Below are 20533 nucleotides of genomic sequence, written 5' to 3'. Positions count from 1 at the left end.
CCTAAAATATTTCCTGGGAGATGGGCAGCCCGTCTCTGAGATTCTGTAGGCACACACACAGACACACCAAGTTTGTGTCATCTCGGTGCACTTAGAAATTTGAGGGAGATGGGGAGAAGGATCTCCCAGACATTGTGTCAGGAGCCCAGGGTATACCACAGGGGACAGGTTTTATGACCTCAGGGAAAAACGACCTTCTGGGTGTAAGCTGTCTGTGGGGTCTGGCTGCCAGACCTTATTTGGCAATCTAGACTTTGACTTTATGGCCAGAAACCACTACTCAGTGTGCTGTATTTTGCAACTATTTTCTCATTTCCTCTACTTACATTTTAGACCACCTAGGCCTTTTTAAAGTTTGTCACTCCTCGTTTCTGTAGGGAGTGGGGTCATTCCGTGGCACTTGAGTGGTAGTGCTATTAAGGGCCACATCTGGGAAAAGGTGGCCTGTGGCAGCAGTCAGAGGTTCCCGGGACCCAGGTTGCCTGAATTTTCTAGCTAGGTCCCTGCTTCCCCTTCACATGGAGTTGTGATTTCATCAAGAATCTCTGTAAGGAGAAGGAAGAAGGTTGCTTTTAGCAACCATTTCCTCATCTAAACCAGACACTGCTTCTGAGGCAGAAACTGTGGTACCAGGTCAGAACGTTTGTATGTGGTACTGTTATGAGTGATACTGTTTACTTCATGTTCTCGAGTCTGCTCTGTGTAGATGATCTGACATGACAGACTTGTTTTGCTTGGCAGTTCCCGACAGTCATCTTAGCCAACCCTGGCCGTCTTTTACTAGCAATGGAGCTCTTTCCCAGAAAGAGACTTTTACAAAACCGTCTCATCATCTGCTTGGCCCCTGTGTCCAGATAATGCTTCCTTAGGGAGACAGGTGGCTCTATTCTAAGCTGCCGTCCTATACATCATGGGGACTATGGGGGAACAAGGAGTGGGGAACAGCCATTGCAAAGACATACGAGTTCTGGAATCCTGTTAGTCAGAGAGAGGAGAATCCACTTGACTCTGGCGCTTGCCCAGCTGGCCTGCTTCACGCTCTGCCTGGGAGCCGGCCATCCGCAGCCTCTGAAGAGGGTGGGAGTGTATTCTTTGCTTCCCTCTTCCTCATTTGGATTAGAAGTCAAGCTAGCCAGATGCCAGGCCACTCGCGTTCAGTATTCCTGGCCCTGAGGATTCATATGATGCAATGCAGAGAGGCAGACACTGCATGGTGGGAGGGTTCTTTTCACCCAGCCCTGGGGTAGTGTGCAGTGGGCATCCACAGCTACGGGGGAAAGTGAGATTGGCCATGGTGATGATGAGAACACATGCTCTTACAAGCTGCAACCCTGAAGGGGTTCAGTATAAACTGGGAGAGTGTTTCCAACCTGGGTTTTGTCTTGTCCCTGAAGCTTAAGGATAATTGAGGGGACAGGGACTAAGCGTGTGTTTCATTTAAGAGGCATGTGGAGTCAGACAAACTCGAGTTTTAATCTCGGCACCACTCATTATTGGTTGTTTAATTATAGAAGAGTTACTTAGCTTTTCTGATTCTCAGATTCATCGTCAGTAAATTGAGTGTCAGGTTTTTGTGAGGATTAAATAAGACAACAGAGGCAAAGTGCCTAGCACAGTACCTGGCATTTGTTAGGTGTCCAAATTAGTATTCACCACTGCTAGTGTGTTTCCCCTTCATTTACTGAACTTTTGCAGTTTATCCGTTCCACAGAATATTGAGCACTTACTGTGTTCCAGACGCTGCTGGGGACATGAGCTAGCAGAAAACCAACATGTGGCTCCTGGTCAGATGAGTGGTGCATTATTAAAGTTCAGTGTGGTAGAAGCGGTGATGGTGGCCCGCACGCGGATGAGGCATCCTGTTCAAAGTGGAGAGTCCGGGAAGGCTACCTGGAGAAGGGGGTGTTCAAGCTGATGACCTTTAAGTCTGGTGAAAGAGAAGGAAAGGACTCCAGGGAGGAGCACTTGTAAAGGCATGAAGGTTGGAGATAGCGGGATGCATGTGAGGAAGCGCAAGTGGGGTATTTTTCAGGCTGCCCAGGGCAGTTTCATTTCCTTGGTTCTTTTCTCCCATCACTTTGGTGTGTCGGGTTGCATGGGTAGGGCAAGACATGGATTCCTGAAAGAGGATGACGTGAGTTGGGATTGTGAATCTGTTGGGTGTACACAGCACACACATGGGGTCTGGTAAAGTCCCTGGCGGGCTTTGACTCTTCCCTTGTGTCTGCTTCTCTACCCTAAACGCACAGAGTGTAATCAGCCCCTGCACGGGATTTCCATGGTTTGGACTGGGTGGAGGTCCATTTTCTGTCTCCTTAATTTAAGGTTCCTGGCATCAAAATCTAGTTTTAGAACTTAGGCTGTTTTTAGCCCACTGTCATATTGAATACTGGCAGCCATGAGTTGTGGTTTTTGTACTCTCTTCTTGAGAAAGAATCCACATGGGTCAGCCTTTGCAGGAAAAGTGGGTGACGTCATGTGGCTTCTGCAGGCTTTCTGTTGGTCGACACCAACAGTTCCTATAGATGTAGACAGGAATCATGGATCTTCCTTGGCCATTAGTCTCTTATCAGAATATGAGGTCCTCTCCCCGTTGAAGTTTGTGGGGTTTTTGTGTTTGTTTGTTTTGTTTTGTTTTTAAGATTTTATTTATTTGAGAGAGAGAGAGGTGCGCGCTCGGGCACAGGTGGGGGAGGGGCCAGAGGGCGAGGGAGAAGCAGGCTCCCTGCCGAGCAGGGAGCCCCAATGCGGGCTCCATCCCAGAACCAGGGTCCTGGGATCATGACCTGAGCCAAAGACAGCTGTTTAACCAACTGAGCCACCCAGGTGCCCCAAAGTTTGTGTTTTAAAAGTAATTTGAACAAAAAAATTCTCTGCTAATTCTTTCCCTGTAGCTACTACAAAAACATTTCCTTGGTATGGATGCCAGGATTCCATTCAGAATTATCCCAGATGAGTGACTTCTTATAGAAGGGTCTTGTTTTTCCAACCCTCTGGATGCTGTCATTTGTGAAAACTGGAGATTATTTTGTGACTTTGATTTAGAAAGTAAGTGACCATGCTTAACAGACTGTTTGGAACTCGGAATTACTGGCTGGTTTTGCCTTAGAGGAAACATCGAATGAGGGAATGTCTGAGACAGGCCCTACCCCCTGAGGTCAGCCCAAACTGATGCTTAGGGCTTGGGGTGAAGCAAGCTCTCCTCCTTCCCCTGTATTCTACTCCCTGAACTCTTCCTGTCCCACAATGGCTGCTGGAAATAAGGTCACTTTAAGTAAAAATAACGTTGGTGTCCAGTTCCATTTTGTTTCTTTTTCCCATCAACACGTGTGATGGGATTTAAGTCTATATAGCTGGCGAGACACTTGGAGAGGTGAAGTCAGTGTCTCAGCTTCCGAGTGAACTCCAGAGATCAGCAGGGGAATTCTCTGCTTCTATCTCAGCTTGTCACACCTAGCCATGAAAAGCAGACCACACCAGGGGCCTCTGAGAGTTGGTCAGGGATGAGTAGATGTAAAATAGGTTTCTCAAGTAACCCCTGACCTTTCAGAATTGGTTGGTGAGGAGGAAGATAATTGGCTGGTTTCTCTGCCACCCCTGGACTTGCCTTATTAGGAGAGAGAAGGAAGCCGCTCAGTGAAGTCACAGATGGTGAGACAGACAGATGCATTTTTCTTCGGAGAGAGAGCAAAGAGCTCCGAGGGAGTGGGAACCTGTGAGTGGACTCCTTGGTGGCCCAGTCCCTGATGAAGCCGGCTCTGACTGCGTGAGGGCAGCCGGAAGACCGCTGAAAACACTGGAGGAGTCTAATGTTCTTCTCTGGGGCTCCTAAGTGACAGCCACGGCTGGTTGCCCTGGGGGTTGGGGGGTGGGGACAGGGGTGGGGCTCTGTTGCTTCACCGAGGACCGCCATAGCACGCGGTCTGTCCTCCTGGGACGGTAACATTCCCAACGGCTTCTCTTCCCTCCAGGCTGACGGACTTCGAGAATGCAGCCGCAGCTTCTAGAGGTGCGTGGCACCTGTTCCGAGTTGGGCCACGAGGCCACGCGGCCATGATGGGGGCCCCTCATGGCCTCTGCAGGAACAGAGCACTACAGTATTGGCCTCCGCCAGGGAACCAGCTTCAAGCAGAGTGGCCCCTCCGGCTCGGTGCCTGCCCGGCCGCTGGAGAAGCCCTCTGAGGGCAGAGGCTGGGCGCAGGCCCATCAGCAGGTGAAGCCAATCTGGAAGCTGGAGCGGAAGCAGGTGGGGACACTGTCAGCGGGGTTGGGCCCTGGCCTCTTGGGTGTCCCAACCCAGCCAGCGTATTTCTTTTGCCCTGGCACTTTGTGTAGCTCGGGGCGCTCGGCTGTCATCGCGGGCCACAGCGGCTCCTGTTCCCTGCACTCGCTCCCAGACTTGTTCAGCGGCACCTTGCTATACCGCCGCGCCAGCTACAGCCACAAATCCTACCAGCAGCTGGAGTCCTTCTGCTTGCGCTCAAGCCTGCCGGAAAAGAGACCTTTCTCTCTCCCTCCAAAGAGCCTCCCTGTCAGACTCACTGCCACTAAGGCCCCTTCTTTCACGGTCTCCCCCATGGCCCAGCCCATGGCGTCCTCCACAGATCCGTACCTCTCAGTGGGCGCAGCTGGAGAAAACCCTTCGGGGAAGAGCCTGGCCTCTGCCATCTCAGGGAAGATCCCATCTCCGCTCGCCTCCTCCCACTCCTCCTACAAGCCCGTGCTGAATAACAACTCCTTCATGCGGCCAAATAGCACTAAAGTGCCTTTATCGCAGGCCCCAGAGGGCCTGAAGCCAGTACCCTCACCCAAGGTCCATCTTGTCCCCTGGCATCATTCGGGGGGCACCGGAGACTGTGCACTCCAGCCCGTGGAGCACAGGGTGCCCAAGAGCGATGGCACTGTCCCAGGTGACGCCCCGGCCCCTAGCACCCTGTCAGCCCCTCGCTCTTTCGACACTCTGACCACCAATGTTGCCTCTTCCCAGTACAACTGCAGTAACTTAGCCGCAAAAGCAGAGCCGCATCCTTGTGGCCTGGATGGCGACTTGGTTCCTCAGGCTCTGACTAAGGAGGTTCGGTTCACTGAGGCCGTGAGAAAGTTGACTGCAAGAGGCTTTGAGAAGAAGCCAAGGCAAGGCTGCCAGTTTGAACAGTCTTGTTTCCTGAGCCCCGGCTTGCAGTGTGATCTCCTCAACAGGACCCGGCAGTGGAAACCTCCCATGGTAGGCCAGCAGTTCCCGCAGGAGGATGCCGGAGCAAACAGTAGGATCCCCCCTAGCGCCTCAGACACCTTGGAGTTGGACAGTACGGTCTTCTGTACCAAACGCATCAGCATTCACCTCCTTGCCTCCCATGCCAGTGCGCTCAGCCACAGCCCTGCCTGTGGATCTGCGATGGACTCCCTACCACTTGGAGAAGAGAAAACTTCTGTTCTGCCTTCTCCCCCTCAGCTGCTTGGTGTAGCCGACGTGGCCACCCGCCTCTCTTCCATCCATCTGGGCCAGCTTGGGAAGGAGGGGCCTAAGGAAGCCAGGGGACTGGACTCCCCTGCTAGGGATATCGGGTAAGTTAGAGAAAGTTTTTGATGCCTTTAGAGGCAGTAGAATGTATACTCCATAATTTGGTGACACTGACCCTATGTCTCTGAAGGTGGTTTTATTTTTTTGGCTGCCCTGGAATTTTGGTTTTCACTTTAGGGCAGAGGTTGGCAAACCTAGACCAGCATGCGGGCCAAATCTCACCCACTGCCTGCTTTTATGAATAAAGTTTTATTGAAACGCAACCTCACCCATTCGTTTATTGCTGTCTGTGGCTATTTTCCTGTTACAGTGGTAGGGGTGAGTTACACCAAACTGAATAGCCCACAAAACTGAAAAGATTTACTGTCTGGTCCTTTAGAGAAAGAGTTTGCTGACCCTGCTTTAGGTTATAACCAGGAAGAAATAATATGAAACATTGGGGCCTGTGACTTTTCTACTTAATTCCAAACCAAATCAGGCTCTCTGTCATTCCTTGTTTCATAGCCATTTCAGAGTTAGGGCATACACAAACCTGGCTCCTTCTCTTGTGCCTTGTTACTTCTCTGGAACCTTGGTCCACCAAGGCCTTGTTCGGAATTCCCAGAGGTCCAGGGATCTGTGAAGTCAATTACCAGACATTCATTGATGGTATTTTGTATGCAGAATTTTGCACTGAGGTGCTGTGGAGGGACTTCAGAGAAGATGGGAGACAGAGTGCCTCTCTGCACAACAGGGGCTGTAGGGTTGAGGAACTATGGCTAGACCTAAGCTCTGAGGGCAAGAAAAATGAGTTGTGAGATCCGGGCAAGAGACGGCAGGTTGGTGAGTGGGGAGGAGACAAATACTGGGAGGTGATGAAGGAATGAGCATCTAGCTGTGACCTCTCTCTTACGGACTGGGCTGGGGCATGGTTCTTTCTTATAGTTCACCTACAGACCCCCAGCTAGACCTGGGTGAGGCTGAAGATCTAGAAGAAGAGCTAGTAGCAGATGGTTTGGAGGACTGCTGCAGCCATGATGAGAATGAAGAGGAAGAGGGTGAGTAAGGGACCCTCTCCCCTCCCAACTGGGAAGTGGTCGCCACCCATGTGGGAAGGGGGCTGACAGTTGTATACTGGGTCCTTGACTCATTTATCCCCTACCGTAATCATTTGCCTTGTGGGTGTAAGGGCGGTAGTGGCTTCTGGGAAATTGGTTCACTAGCCCTGCGGTCCACCAGTCTTCTTTCCTCTGTGCTACTGCCAAGCTCACGGAAGGCAGTGCAAGGCGGCAGGGTGGTGCTCGTGGCTCCGCAGGAAGGCTGAGGCAAGATGCCCAAGGAAGAGATGCCTACGCTTGGTGGGTTTGCGTAGCAGCCTCTCTCAGTGGGACGTCTCTGCTCTTTCCCCTCCAGGAGACTCAGAGTGTTCCTCAGTCAGTGCTGTCTCCACCAGCGAGTCAGTAGCAGTGATCTCTCGGTGAGTGTTGTGTCGATCGTTGGTACAGGCTCATTTGCTCTCTCTTTAAGATTATAAAGAGGGGGGCACTTGGGTGGCTCAGTTGGTCAAGCTTCTGACTCTTGGTTTCAGCTCAGATCATGATCTCTGCACTCAGTGGGGAGTCTGCTTGAAGATTCTCTCCCTTACCATCCCCCCACCCCCCGCTTGCTCGCTTGCACACTCTCTCTCTCTCTCTCAAATAAATCTTTAAAAAAAAAGATTATAAAGTCATTAATGGCCCTGTTAACTGTAACTCATTTTTACCAGATTTTTACATTTGGGACTTCAGTTTTCAAACAAGGACCAATGGAAGTCTCTTCATGTAGGCCCTTCCTTTACAAAACAGGTTGTTGGAGGATGCTGCATAACTGAGATGGGAGTCAGGGGAGAGGAAGGAATGCAGGACTGTGAGGAAGTTACAATAAACGAGGGCGTGTCATTGTGCTAAAGATCTTTGGAACTGGCTAAAGGGTCATATATGGCATCTTTCGGGTAGAAAGTTAACACGCTTCATTCAGCATAATCTTGTTCCCCTCACCGCTTCCCACCTTGCCTCATTATGTATTATGTTGGTCTATTAAATATTATGAAGAACCCCCCTCCCCAAAGTACTAAACATTAAAGTTTTGTTTTTTTTTTTTAAATAACTTCTATTGAAAATGTAAAAAAAAAAAACAAAAACCCCCGAAGTTCAAGTATTGACAATTGGTGAGTTTTGTTCTGTTTTTCATGCAAAATGTCTCTTTATTTTAATGAAAAGCCACCTGTGTCAAGGCTAACCCATACCTATCATACGCAGCACCCACACTCAGCTAGCTTTTCTCTGCGTCCGCTGTGCCTCAGATGAAGCCAGGGGGACCAGGAGCCTTCCATGCTTTGGTTAGTGTGGACAAGGCCAGCTGCGGCTCTGTGCGTGTGATGGTGGCGGCGACTGTATCAGTTTCAAAGCGCCGAGCCAGCAAGGGGGGAGAGCTGTTTGCAAAGTGGAGAGACAGAAGTAGGGCTTTCTGTGAAGGGCGATAGAAATCCTGTCTTAGGTACCTCGAGTCTGGTGCCTTGGTTCTGTGACTTAGAGCCTAAACTGTCCTCCTTCCAGAAAAAAAAAAGGTACATCTGGATGTTGCCCGAGGACCTCTGCTCTCCATAAGAGAAGGGCATTTATTATGTGATTGACTTGGAGTCTCATGTTTTCCATACTTAAGGGTGCTCTAGGTTTGTCCCTCCTTTGAGACAGCTGCATGGCCCTTTACTTAACTTTTTGGATTTATAAGATAAAATTCACCAAAGGTGTTTATTCATAATTTGTTTCTTGGTTAATCTAACTCCTACAAGATGTACTGTCTTTATCTACACCAGGCTTAAATGGATTTTCACACAAATGAAGGTTGATGAGTTCCAAACCACTTTGCATTTTAAGGATGACTAAAATCAGAAATACTTTTGGATTGTTAAAATCATTTTCTCTGAATTGTGAGAGAGGTATATATTTTATTATAGAAAAGTTGACAATTATAGAAAGGTCATTGAAAACACTGTTTCTGTTTCTCTACCTAGCAATAGTTTATTGTCTTTCCTGTTGCATATTCTTTTTCTCTAAGAATCACTTAATTTTAGGGCTGGAGGTCATTAAGTCCAGACTCTTTTTTCAGATAATGAATATTGAGGACCAGAGAAGTTAACTATTGTGGGGTCATAGTTTCCAACACTGCTAGACCAGAAGCCAGGCCTCTTGAGGATGATCAGTCCAGTACTCTTGAGAGGCAGCTAACAAAGATTTTCTGCCTTTTTTTTTAATTAAACTTTTGATTTTGAGACGATTACAAATTCACATGCAGTTGTAAGAAATGATACAGAGATTCCCCTCAACTCTTTACTCAGTTTCCCCCAGTGGTGACATCTGGCAAAACTAGGGTGATGTAGTATAACCAAGATAGTAATATTAGTCAAGATACACATACGTACATCACTGCAGGAATCCCTCCTGTTGTCCTAATCGCCATACCCACTTCCCTCCTATGACTAGCCCCTCCTTATAAGATGCTTGGCAACCACTAATCTGTTCTATAATTTAGTCATTTTAGGAATATTATACAAATAGAATGATCGCCGTGTGTAACTTTTTGGGAGGGGCTTTTTTTACTCGGCGTATTTGCTGCAGATTTATCTAGGTTGTTGCATGCATTGAGGTTTTTCATTCCTTTTTATTGCTGAGTAATGTTGTGTGGTGTGGATGTATGTACCACAGTACATTTGCCTGTTGAAGGATATTTGGGTTACTTCCAGTTTGGGCTATTACGAATAAAGCTGCTGTAAACCATCATGTACATAATTTTTTAAAAAATTTTTGTTTTTTTTTAAGTAATCTCTACAGCCAACGTGGGGCTCGAACTCACAACCCCAAGATTAAGAGTCATAGGCTCTACCGTTGGAGCCAACCAGGCGACCCTCATGTACATATTTTTGTGTGAACATAAGTCTTCATCCCTCTGAAATCAATGTCCAGGAGTGCAGTTGCTGGGTCGTATGGTAGTTGCATATTTAGTGTTTTTGTTCTTTTCTTTTTTTTTTTTTTTAATTTTATTTATTTATTTATTTTAGAGAGTGAGCACTAGCTGGGGGAGGAGCAAAGGTGGGGGAGAAGGAGGGGAAAAGAATCTCAAGCTGACTCCGAGCTGAGTGCGGAGCCCGATGCGGGGCTGGATCTCACAACCCTGAGATCATTACCTAGTTGACCGACTGAGCCACCCAGGCACCCGACATGTTTAATTTTTGATGGCTATACCATTTTACATTCCTGTTTTGTCTTTGTTTCTAAATCTTAACTCCCTGATTTTCAGCAATCTTAATACTCTGTAAATTAAAAGCCTTCGAAATAAAATATTTTGGATGAGGAATTAAGAGTTGGAATTATTTAACTGAGAATTAGTATTTAACTTGACCCAGTAACACTCTTTAAAAATCTTTAAGATTTTAAACACTGAAATGGTTTCCATACTAGTGCCTCTTCTGTTGTGCTGGAAAATAACAGGCAGAACGGCTCTTTATAAGCTAAAGATTAATCGTAAATAGTAATTTTTGTGGGTCATGTCAGCCCAGTAGAGAGAGTAATAACTATTTTCTTCTTCCTCAGTGCTATTTAAAGACATGGTCTGGGTCTGTCTGCTTGTACCTGGCACATAGTTGAGGTGTTCAGTTTTTAGAGGCCCTTGAGATCACCTTGGCTGAGCCATCTGCCCCAGATTCCCAGTCCTGTGTTATCACACTGTTACATAAAAACCTGATGTCCCGGGTCATTTCCAAAATGGAGAAGAGCCTTCATCATCTGCATATCTTCAGATTAGCCTAAATATAAAACGAGTTAGAAGTATCCCTATTTCTTTCCTTTCTGTTGCTTTTTCTTTCCTTTTGGTTTTTAAAACTGTCTATACGTCTTCTTAGGTCTTTTCTGCTCTTCCTTATTTTTCATTGTCCGTATCAATTGTTTTTGCTCCTCATTTACTCCTCTTTCTTCAAGTGTCGCATACCTGCTCTCAGAACCACTCTTTCCAGGGGCTTCCCCTGCCTGTGGCCTGTCACCGGAAATTTTGGGGCTATATCACAGAAGGAAGTATTGGAAAGTCTGGTCTTTAGGTGACATGTAACGGTGCTGGCCCTGGCACAGTATGGATTCCTGTTTGCAAAATAATTACTGAGTACTTGTCTTTGTAGAATCACAATGTGGAAGACTGGACCCTGAAGGAAATGATGGAGTAACAGCCCTTCAGGGCTGTAGCCTCCCCTTTCTCTACCACACGTCTGTTTTGCATCCTAGGAGCTGTGCGGAGATTCTGACCAAACCCCTCTCCACTGAGAAAATTGTCCGGCCAGCCCTCATCTACAGCCTCTTTCCCAACGTGCCCCCTACCATCTATTTTGGCACCCGGGATGAGAGAGGTAAACCCGGGCAAGTGTCTAAGCCCAGAAGTGCCCCCAGGAGTAGGATGCTAGCGAAGTTGGGAGGAGGTGGCAGTAGGGTGCAAGGGGCTTTCCAGAATGACCTTTCTGGTGCTCAGTTCCCCGGTCTGATATGGGGAACTTTTCCCTGTCCGTCCCTGAGCTGACCCTTGTCAGCCCCATAACCTGACCTTGTTTCTTCTCCCTTCCAACCTCCTTCCTGTCCGTGTTCCTCGACCTGCCATTTCTCCCACCAAGGGTGCTCCTTTGAAACTCTGGCCTAGAACACTCCTTAGTGACTTGTCTCCCTAGTGAAGGTTGAGCACCTGTGCCACCTTTCCCCTTCTAACCCTGACTCTCCTGCTCTTCTTCATCCCCCATCCCCTTTCCCCAGTGGAGAAACTTCCCTGGGAGCAGAGGAAGCTGCTCCGGTGGAAGATGAGCACAGTGACCCCCAACATTGTCAAGCAGACCATTGGACGGTCCCACTTCAAAATCAGCAAGAGTAAGTCACCTGCCTTACTGCGAGCCTGTCCTCTGCCCTGACAGATGGGCTGTGGGCGGGAGGAGGGCCCTAGGGACCTCCTGCTCTGCGGGGACCCTGACCTGGAGTTTCCACCTCCTAGGAAGACATGGCTCTGAAGTCCTTCTGAGCCGGAGCCTGGTCCTCAGAGTTAGAAGACAGAGAGCTGTTGTTCTCTTTGTGACCCCAGGGTCTCATGTAGGACAGCTCCATGGCAACTCTTAGAAAACGGGGTCTGGGAGCTGTGCCCAGGCCTGGCAGTATTTCTGGGACCTCTGAGCCTCTCTGTCCCAAGGACTGAGCTGCTAGCAGGATTGACTCCCTGATGTGCCTTCTGTAGGAAATGATGACTGGCTGGGCTGCTGGGGTCACCACATGAAGTCTCCTAGTTTCCGATCCATTCGGGAGCATCAGAAGGTAGGTGTCCTTTCTGGCGAGCCCTTCCCCTGGACTTCGGACCAGGCAGGAGGAGGTTGGTGTGGGCAGGGGGGCAAGAGGAGGATGACCACGAAGCCAGGAACATGCATAGAGGAGCGGAGGCGGTACAGGAGGAGGGGGCAGCGGGGCCCTGGCGGGTCACGTATGTCTAGTGGCGCAGCTGCCGCCTCCCAAAGACACTTTCTCCTCTGGTGTGTCTTGAGATGCGGCACGTGTTTCCATGAATCATATCTCTCCTGTGACCACTGTGCATTGCCTCCGGTCCTCCAAGCTGGATATGCACAAAGAGGACTCTGGTCTTATGTTGCAACAAAGGAGTCCCTTGCCCCCAGACCTCATGAAGGCCAGGTGCTTTCCTGTCTTTGCTCTGCAGGCTGTCACGGCAAAAGACACTTAAGGGGAATATCATGCCTGACCTCACGGTTCTCTGGCTATTCATGAGCTATCAGCTCCTCGGGGGCACTACATTTTGGTGTTTTTTGTTTGTGTTTTAATCATCTTTTGGTGAGTGCTCAGCAAGGGAGTACTTACCATCAGATGGTGATGGTAAAGATGGATCAAGAGCTCAGAGCATTGCTAAGGAAGTTGGAAGGGCACCAGTGAGCCTTGCTGTCTTCCTCCTGGTCTCACCTGGGCCCTCTCCCTGCTCTCACCCTTTGTCCCTTCTGTAGCTAAACCACTTCCCAGGTTCCTTCCAGATTGGGCGAAAGGACCGACTGTGGCGGAACCTGTCTCGCATGCAGAGCCGCTTTGGCAAGAAGGAGTTCAGCTTCTTCCCCCAGTCCTTCATCCTGCCCCAGGATGCCAAGCTCCTGCGCAAAGCCTGGGACAGCAGCAGCCGGCAGAAGTGGATTGTTAAACCGGTGGGTGGATCGCGGTGGGCGGCGGGCCGTGGTCTGAGAGTGCGGACGATGGCATACTGGGCTGGCAGCACAGCTCATCGCCTTTCCACTTGACTTCTAGCCAGCGTCAGCCCGAGGCATTGGCATCCAGGTCATTCACAAGTGGAGTCAGCTCCCCAAGCGAAGGCCCCTCCTGGTACAGAGGTGAGCCTGCCTCCAGCTCACATCCGCTCCTCATTCTCCCATCTCCTCAGCCCGGGGGTTCCCTTTTTATAGTGAGTGTTCTTCTGCCCTTTGTCCTCCCAGCCATCGACCTCCGTCAGCCAGCGGTTTTAAGGTCTTTGCCTCGGGGACTGTTGACTGGCTCTTGCTGTTTTACCCACCGAGCCCTGTCTTGTCGGTCCTGTCCCTAAAGCTGGCCCTTCCCTATTTAGGTATCTACACAAACCCTACCTCATCAGCGGCAGCAAGTTCGATCTGCGAATCTATGTTTACGTCACCTCCTACGATCCTCTGCGGATTTACCTCTTTTCAGATGGACTCGTCCGCTTTGCCAGTTGCAAGTATGTGGTCGTACTGAGGCCTCACACTGACAGCTCTGGGGATTTGTTTTCCTGAGAACGAGGGAAACTGGAGGATGCCAGGCAGAAAAACAACACATTGTGGTAGTTTTTGTTGGCAAAGGAGAAGGAGGGGTGTATCTGGAAAACCCAATCTTCCTTTCCTCTTGTGTGGCTCCTATTACATAGAACACTTCACTTCCGCCACGTCTGGTCAGCGAATGCGTGGGGCTCTTCTCCACAGGAAGCAGTTCTCTGCAACACCAGCTGGGTATCCTGCATTTTAACTCCCCTTCTGACACTGGCAACGCGCCCCCTCCCCCCTCCCCCCCCCCCCGCCAGGGTCCGAGCTCCCAGCTTGGGGCTCTTTCTCACGAGGTTGCCCCTTCCTCCTGCTTCAGATGCCTGTCACCAATCCGGGTGCCCCCTGTGCTTCTCATTGGTCAGCTAGAAGTCAGAGGTTCCTGGGACCCCCTTCTCAGCTTCCATTAATTTGCTAGAGCAGCTCATCATAAGAGGAGATGGTAGTTCGGTTACAGGCTAACGTCCAGATAGAAGAGACGAGGTGGGGTGTCAGGAGATAAGGCACAGGACAGCGTGTATGGCAAGGGGCACAGAGCTCCCCTGCCCTCTCTGGGCACCACTCTCCCAGCACATGCCACAGGCTCACCCACCCAGAACACGTACCCTGTACTTTTGGGGTTTTATGGAGGCTTCATCACATAGGCATGATTGATCGTTAATTCTGTTTTCAGCCCTTTTCCCTCTTAAGAGGGGGGGCAGGGCCGAAAATTCCAAGCTTCTAACCATGGCTTGGTCTGTCTGGTGATCAGACCCTATCCGGGAGCCCACCCGAAGTCACCTCATTAGAACACAGGACACTCCTATCACCAGGAAATTACAAGGGTTTCAGGAGCTGGGGTCAAAGACCAAATATTAGTCAAAAGATGCTCTTATAGTGCTCTTCTCACTGAGGAATTTATACGGGATTTAGGAGCTCTGTGCCAGGAACCAGGGGCAGAGACACACATGTAAGTTTCTTGTTATAAATCGCATTGTCACATGGGGAAGAGGAAATGAGAAGGTTCTCGACCTCACTGAATGTGGGGTGAGTCTTCCTGCAGGACTGAGGTGGGATGAAGGAGATGAGTCCCACATACCTTGCCCTACACTTCTCTTCCACCTGGCTGGTCCTCTGTATCCTTTGTTGTCTCCTTTTATAAGGAACGAGTAAACACAAGTAAACTGGTTTCCTGAGTTTTGTGAGCGGCTCATGATAAAAGAGCTGTGGTATTCTAGAAACCTTACCAATAGACATACGTCTCAGGCTCTTGCGCCTGAGATCTGAAATCTGAAAAGATCTGAAAAGATCTGTCTGTTTGTCCTTTACTGCCTCGGGATTTGGGGCAATGTCCACCTGCCGTTTCCCTGTCTTACCTCTGCCTTTCTCCTCACTTCCAGGTACTCCCCTTCCATGAAGAGCCTTGGCAACAAGTTCATGCACCTGACCAACTACAGTGTCAATAAAAAGAATGCCGAGTACCAGGCCAATGCCGATGCAACGGCCTGCCAGGGCCACAAATGGTACCCAGGCGGCGTCCCCGTCAGGCGGAGGCCTAGGGGAACACAGGGTTCTGGGCTTTGGGGAGGTTCAGGGGCTTGGGTCAGTGGAGGATTGATGTAAGACCCAAAGGTTATGTAAACACTGGGCAATTCAGAATTGGTCTGTTTCCGTCCAAGCTCCTCTCTTTCTTAATTGAAAACCTCAAAAGAAGAGACATGGAGAGAACGCCTTTGGACCTCTTACTCCTTTTTCTTTTCTCTTTTCTTCATCACCCGTTCATAGAATATAACCCCAGACACTCCCTCCCCTTCCCCCCTGCTTTGCAGGGCACTAAAGGCTTTATGGAACTACCTGAGCCAGAAGGGAGTCAATATTGATGCCATCTGGGAGAAGATAAAGGATGTTGTTGTCAAAACCATCATCTCGTGAGTCACACTACCACCCTGGGTGTGGGGCCTGCCGCTGCACCCCTTGGCTCATGGGCCTTCACACGGCTGCGCCCCAGATGCCGACCACGCTGTGCGTGAGTTTCTGAGGACAGGGACTAGGAAGGAGTGGATGGAATTCTGCTCTTTTACTGAACTTCCTCTCCAGAAGCTGGCTCCAGATCAGAGGCATCTCTTGGGAGCTGCTTTTCCTGGGGTGCTTCTGTTCTCCCATCTCTGGGCAGCTCCCCCGGTCCGGGCAGTGTAGGTAGGGCTCTCCGGGAGGAGCTGGGCTGAAGACTTGGCCTTCCCCGTGACCAGGTCCGAACCCTATGTGACCAGCCTACTGAAGATGTACGTGCGGCGGCCGTACAGCTGCCACGAGCTCTTCGGTTTTGACATCATGTTGGATGAGAACCTCAAGCCCTGGGTCCTGGAGGTCAACATCTCCCCGAGGTAGGTGCAAGTCTCAGGGCGCTCCGAGTACAACCCTGCCTGTATCCTCACAATCCTCTTGCCACTCTGGCCTCGCTGACTTTGGGAAGACCTTTCCTGCGCTAGAATTTGTGTTTTCCCTTCGTGATCTGTTTTTCGCTCCTTCGCTCATTCTTGGCCATGATCTCAAGCTTCTTTTGAGGATGGAGAGAGATTGTTAAAAGTTGCTCTTTCCAGCTTGATCCCTACCACATGCTTTTCCCCTAGCAAACGAAGGTCGTAGTCAGGAACCAGGTTATTCACTCTCTGGGGGGGGGGGCAAGGAGTCCCCCACGGTGGTGCTCAGGAGTCGGGAAGGCAGGGTACACACAGGGCTAGCACTGACTCGGGCGCATAGCCGGAAACCGCTTTACTACTCCTTGTTCCCTTTCTCCAAAGCCTCCACTCCAACTCTCCCCTGGACATCAGTATCAAAGGCCAGATGATCCGGGACCTTCTGAACCTGGCAGGCTTTGTTCTGCCCAACGCAGGGAATGTCGTGTCCAGCTCCAGCAGCTCCGGCAGCTCCAGCGCCAGGTCAGCCGGCAGCATGAGCAGCCCCCTGAGGACTGTGGGAAGGAAGGGTGCCCGGGCGCCGCCTCCTGCTGGGTCTCCCGTGCTGCGCAGTCTGCCCCCACAGTCTTCCCACACACCTCTTCCCACGTCAGTGCCCCTTAAAAGCATGGCTGGTTATATTGTTCCCAGCTCAGAAATCTCCACAGGGCCTGGGGAATCAGCTTTTAACTCCTCACAGGGACATTCGGGGCCCCGGCCTCCTTTCCCCAGGTGCCCCTCCCTTTACTCCTCTTCCTGGCTCCTGTGCTCTGACAAAGCAGTCACTCCTAGAACCTCAGAGTTGGAAGGGTCAGCGAATCGAGTCTCCTCTCTGAAATGTGTGTGGCTTCTCACTGTCCCTCCATAGTGTCCCCTCCTCTGCTCATGGGGTTGCTTCCTCCCGACATTCCCCTCCGTCAGACCTCCCTGTTGGGACCTCACCCACCCACGGGAGCCTAGCTGAGGGCAGCATCTTCATGAAGCCAGCTCCACGTGCGCTGTCTCCACCACAGCCCCGAACCTCTTAGAACCACTCTTGAGGGAAGGGAGCTAATATTTAGTTGGGACCTGCTGTGTGTAAGGAGAAACCTGTAGCTTATCTCCACCACAACCCCCTAAGGTTGGTATTAGTATCTTCAGGTGACAGATGAGGACACGAGATCCCTGGGATTAGGCAGCCCACCCACGGTTATTCAGCCACAAAGTGGTAGAGCTGGGATTCCAGTCCTGGTTTGCTGGGAACAGCACTTGCTTTCCACACCACGCCTTGTAGCCTCCGGCGTGGCTCTGTGCCGTGGCTGTCCTTTGACCCCTGCCGTCCTGTGAGCTCTGTGGAGGCCGTCTTCGTGTCTCTCAGCAGTAATTGTAGTGATGTGGGTGAGGACGCTGGGCAGGGAGTCCTGTAGTGTGCCCAGGGCCACACACCCAGTGCTGAGCTGGGTATTTCGGAGGTGTCCACCAAATCCAACTAAACTGACCTACGCAGCGATTATTCCAGAGTCCTCTTTTTTACCACTGACATGCAACCCAGCGAGCGTGCCTTGTGCTCTTCTAGTTATTCTGTGGTATTTGATCTTTGATGCTCAGACAGGCTGCTTGAGTAGAGTGCACTGCAGTCTCATCTACTTGAGTAACAAATATCTGTTCAAACTTCTTTGTCTTCTCTTGAGAAGGGGGTGACTCCCACCAACAAACCACTTAACCTTGGTGCCCCAGTGAGTCCCCTGACCCCAACCAAGAGTTGTCTTCCTCCTCCAGCTAAGCTAAGGGTCCTGAAATGGACCCTGTCTCCACATGTCCTCAGGATGTGAAGCTGCTGACCTTACGCTTTGCTTTCTTTCCATCCACTGTGTTAGCCTGCCCAGCTCCCCCAGTGATAAATGTCGAATGGCCCCGGAGCATTTCACTGCACAGAAGATGAAGAAAGCCTATTATCTGACCCAGAAAATTCCTGATCAGGTAGGAGATTACCCTCCACCCCCAAGTGCCAACAGAAAGTTTCCCTGGTGAAATATTTAGGAGCGCAAGGCAAGCAGTTTTCCCTCTCTCTGACCCAGCTCCGGGGTCCCTTGGTGTGCAGGGATCTGCTGGCATATGTGTGGTTCCAGGGGAGAGTTGATGGCCTTTATCACGTGGTCAACCACTGCTCTTAGCCAAATGCTATACTAGCCATCCCCTGTTGTCAGAGCTGTAGACCCTTTGGGTTTCTTTCTTGAGGTGCAGTGAGCCCCGGGGAGGCTTGATGTCTTCTTGGAGCAAATGAGAGTAGTAGACTGAAGGCAGATGCCAGATCTCAGTTGCTAGATTCTGGGCTTGACTCCATCCAGCCAACCTCTTAAAACCTCCGTGCTCCAGGGGCTCCCCCGCCCAGACCAAGAGTATCTTCTCCAGACAGCAAAGCTCAGTAGGCTTGGGAACAGACAAGGTCCTGAGCTGACCCACTAGTCAGCCTTGGTGTTCCCTTGGGAGTCCTGGAGCCCTAGGACCTCAGAGCTGTGCTCACCGTCCCCCAGCTTTTTGATCCTCTGCCTCCAGCTCACACCCTCTTGTCACACTCTCTTCCTCTCCGTTCCTTGGGCCTTAGGACTTCTATGCATCTGTGCTGGATGTCCTGACGCCAGATGACGTTCGGATTCTGGTTGAGATGGAGGATGAGTTTTCTCGCCGTGGTCAATTTGAACGAATTTTTCCTTCTCGAATCTCCTCTCGCTATCTCCGCTTTTTTGAGCAGCCACGATATTTCAACATTCTCACCACCCAATGGGAACAGAAGTACCATGGCAACAAGCTCAAAGGTGATGTGTCCTCCTTGTCCACAGGAGGCCATGTTTAATGAGTGATTAAATTCTGGTACACAATGGGGCCTCCCTGACAAGGAGAATTGACCAGTTGATTCCACCCTCTTAAGTCCCACCCCTGCTAATCTTGTCCTAGGAGTAGATCTGCTTCGGAGTTGGTGCTACAAAGGGTTCCACACAGGAGCCATCTCTGATGCGGCTCCAGTGGTGAGTGACGCCATTGCAGGGGAGGGGGGCAACTCCAGTCGGCACCCTCAGTCCTCCAGCTTAAGAGCGCAGCATGGGTTGGATGTAGGTTCAGACCCTCTCACTTCTCCGCTAGGCCCTGTCTCTGTGTCTCCCGACCTTTCCCTTTCAGGGAATAGTGGCCTCCAGGATTCCCTGGGTGCCTTTCTTTCAAGGGTCAAAGAGTGCTTTGTAGCCTCAACTTCTTGTCTGAATCTGGAGAAAACAGAGATTCTTGTCCCAGATGGGCCCATGCCTGAAGGGTAGGGAAGAGGAGAGCCCCATGATCACTCAGAGGTAGAGCCGGGAGAGAGTCCCAGGACCCTAAACACTCCCGCCTGACTCCTGCCTAGCCCTTTTGGCCTCACTGCTTCCTTTGTTTTTAGTGGTCCCTCCCAACATCACTTCTGACCGTCCCAAAGGGGGATGTGGCACTCAGTGCTCTCTCCAAATCAGAGACTGACAAGCTGGGGTGAGTGCTGTCTGGGCAAGGGAAGGGTGTTGGGTGCTGCTGCGAGTTCAGGGAGTTTTCTTCTTCCTCTCTTCCCACATTATGATGAGATCAGCGTTCTCCATTTGGGGGGGGTCGGCGGCTCCTCTGCCTGGTGGCTCCCCATCTGCCCGGCCCAGTCAAGCCGGAGCGCAGGGTTAACCTCTCAGCTGTGCCCACTGCCCGTGGGCTCCTTGAGGTCTCCTCTCACACGTTCCCGTTTGCACCAAGCTCCCCAGCCTTCAGATAAAGAAGATGTATTTTATGGTTCTCTCTCTCTCCATGTAACTATGGTGTGTAGCCCTGTCAGGTCGTGAATGCCTGCTCCAGACTCTGAGGGCAGATCACAGGCTAAAGTCCCAGCTACACAGCCATCTCAGCCATTTCTTTCCCCACCCGTTTCCTTCAGAAAACACAGCTTCTCCGAGGGAAGCATACCACTCTCTGAAGACGGGACCATCCCGAAGCCCAAGAAGACCCAAGCTGGCCTTTCTCCTCTCCCCAGGAAACCCAGTTCTTCCAAGGACAGTGAGGACACCAGCAAAGAGCCCAGCGTCTCCACCCAGATGTTACCTCTGATGAAGTACTCTGGGCAGACTTCGAGACTGTCTGCTTCCCCCACCTCCCAGTCAACCGGTGACTCACTCCTGGCTGCTGTGAGCCCGTGACTGGCCTCCCTCCACTCGCCCCTGCCTAGGAGCACCGGTATTAGCTACCTCATGGGAACTGGCCGGCCGGCTGGCTGGTCAGCCAGCCTGAGCCCCAGCCCCTTCCTCAAAGTTTTTTTTGTTTTTTTTTTTTTTGAAGTGGTTGAATTGCAGAGATGGGTATCTGGAGGGGTGGAGGGAATGTGGAATGGGGAGAAGGTGAGGAAGGTTCACTGGCTGGTACCTCATATCTTCGCAGAGAAGCCACTGATGGCCACTCAGCCTTATAAAGCAGGGTTTGGTTTCTAACTTCAGAGAGCCGTGTGTGGTTTGTTTCCGACCTTGGTTCGGCGATTAAGTCACAGCTCTGGAGGAGAAACCGCACTGAACACATTTGGGCCTGAAGTCCTTTGCCTGTAATTGAGGAGGTCCCTCCAAAGGTCCTTATCTCCTCAGGTCTCACCCTCAGTCCCGGCACCCCACACCCTGTCCTGAGGACACTTTGAGAAACCTTGAGTCTTCCTCAGTAGGCAGGCAGGGAGAGCCCGCACACGGATAAACC

General features: G+C 50.8%; 1 protein-coding gene across 5 annotated transcripts in view; it reads left to right on the top strand.

The window, feature by feature from the left end:
• TTLL4 (tubulin tyrosine ligase like 4) overlaps positions 1-20280 on the top strand; it is a 34772-nt gene extending 14492 nt beyond the window's left edge. For 3 of the 5 annotated variants that reach the window (XM_028092184.2, XM_088021552.1, XM_028092185.2), the window contains 18 exons: positions 3972-5565; positions 6446-6558; positions 6914-6977; positions 10810-10931; positions 11326-11436; positions 11795-11871; positions 12564-12755; positions 12856-12938; positions 13169-13297; positions 14756-14878; positions 15185-15283; positions 15605-15739; positions 16157-16294; positions 17668-17770; positions 18396-18606; positions 18746-18816; positions 19221-19306; positions 19734-20280. In XM_028092184.2, the coding sequence (XP_027947985.1) occupies positions 4070-5565; positions 6446-6558; positions 6914-6977; positions 10810-10931; positions 11326-11436; positions 11795-11871; positions 12564-12755; positions 12856-12938; positions 13169-13297; positions 14756-14878; positions 15185-15283; positions 15605-15739; positions 16157-16294; positions 17668-17770; positions 18396-18606; positions 18746-18816; positions 19221-19306; positions 19734-19992 (3612 nt within the window). In that variant the 5' untranslated portion in view covers positions 3972-4069 and the 3' untranslated portion in view covers positions 19993-20280. Of the gene's footprint in view, positions 1-2874; positions 3716-3971; positions 5566-6445; positions 6559-6913; positions 6978-10809; positions 10932-11325; positions 11437-11794; positions 11872-12563; positions 12756-12855; positions 12939-13168; positions 13298-14755; positions 14879-15184; positions 15284-15604; positions 15740-16156; positions 16295-17667; positions 17771-18395; positions 18607-18745; positions 18817-19220; positions 19307-19733 lie in introns of those variants that run through there. The other 2 variants (XM_028092187.2, XM_028092188.2) reach the window with 2 other exon arrangements.
• The last annotated feature ends 253 nt before the right edge of the window (positions 20281-20533 follow it).

Source organism: Eumetopias jubatus, unplaced genomic scaffold (assembly GCF_037043125.1).
Source record: "Eumetopias jubatus isolate StellerSeaLion01/CBP00866 unplaced genomic scaffold, mEumJub1_p1.0 scaffold_3, whole genome shotgun sequence".
NCBI lineage: Eukaryota > Metazoa > Chordata > Mammalia > Carnivora > Otariidae > Eumetopias > Eumetopias jubatus.
The sequence above is the reverse complement of the archived record's forward strand: the minus strand, read 5'-3'. Positions and strand labels throughout refer to the sequence as shown.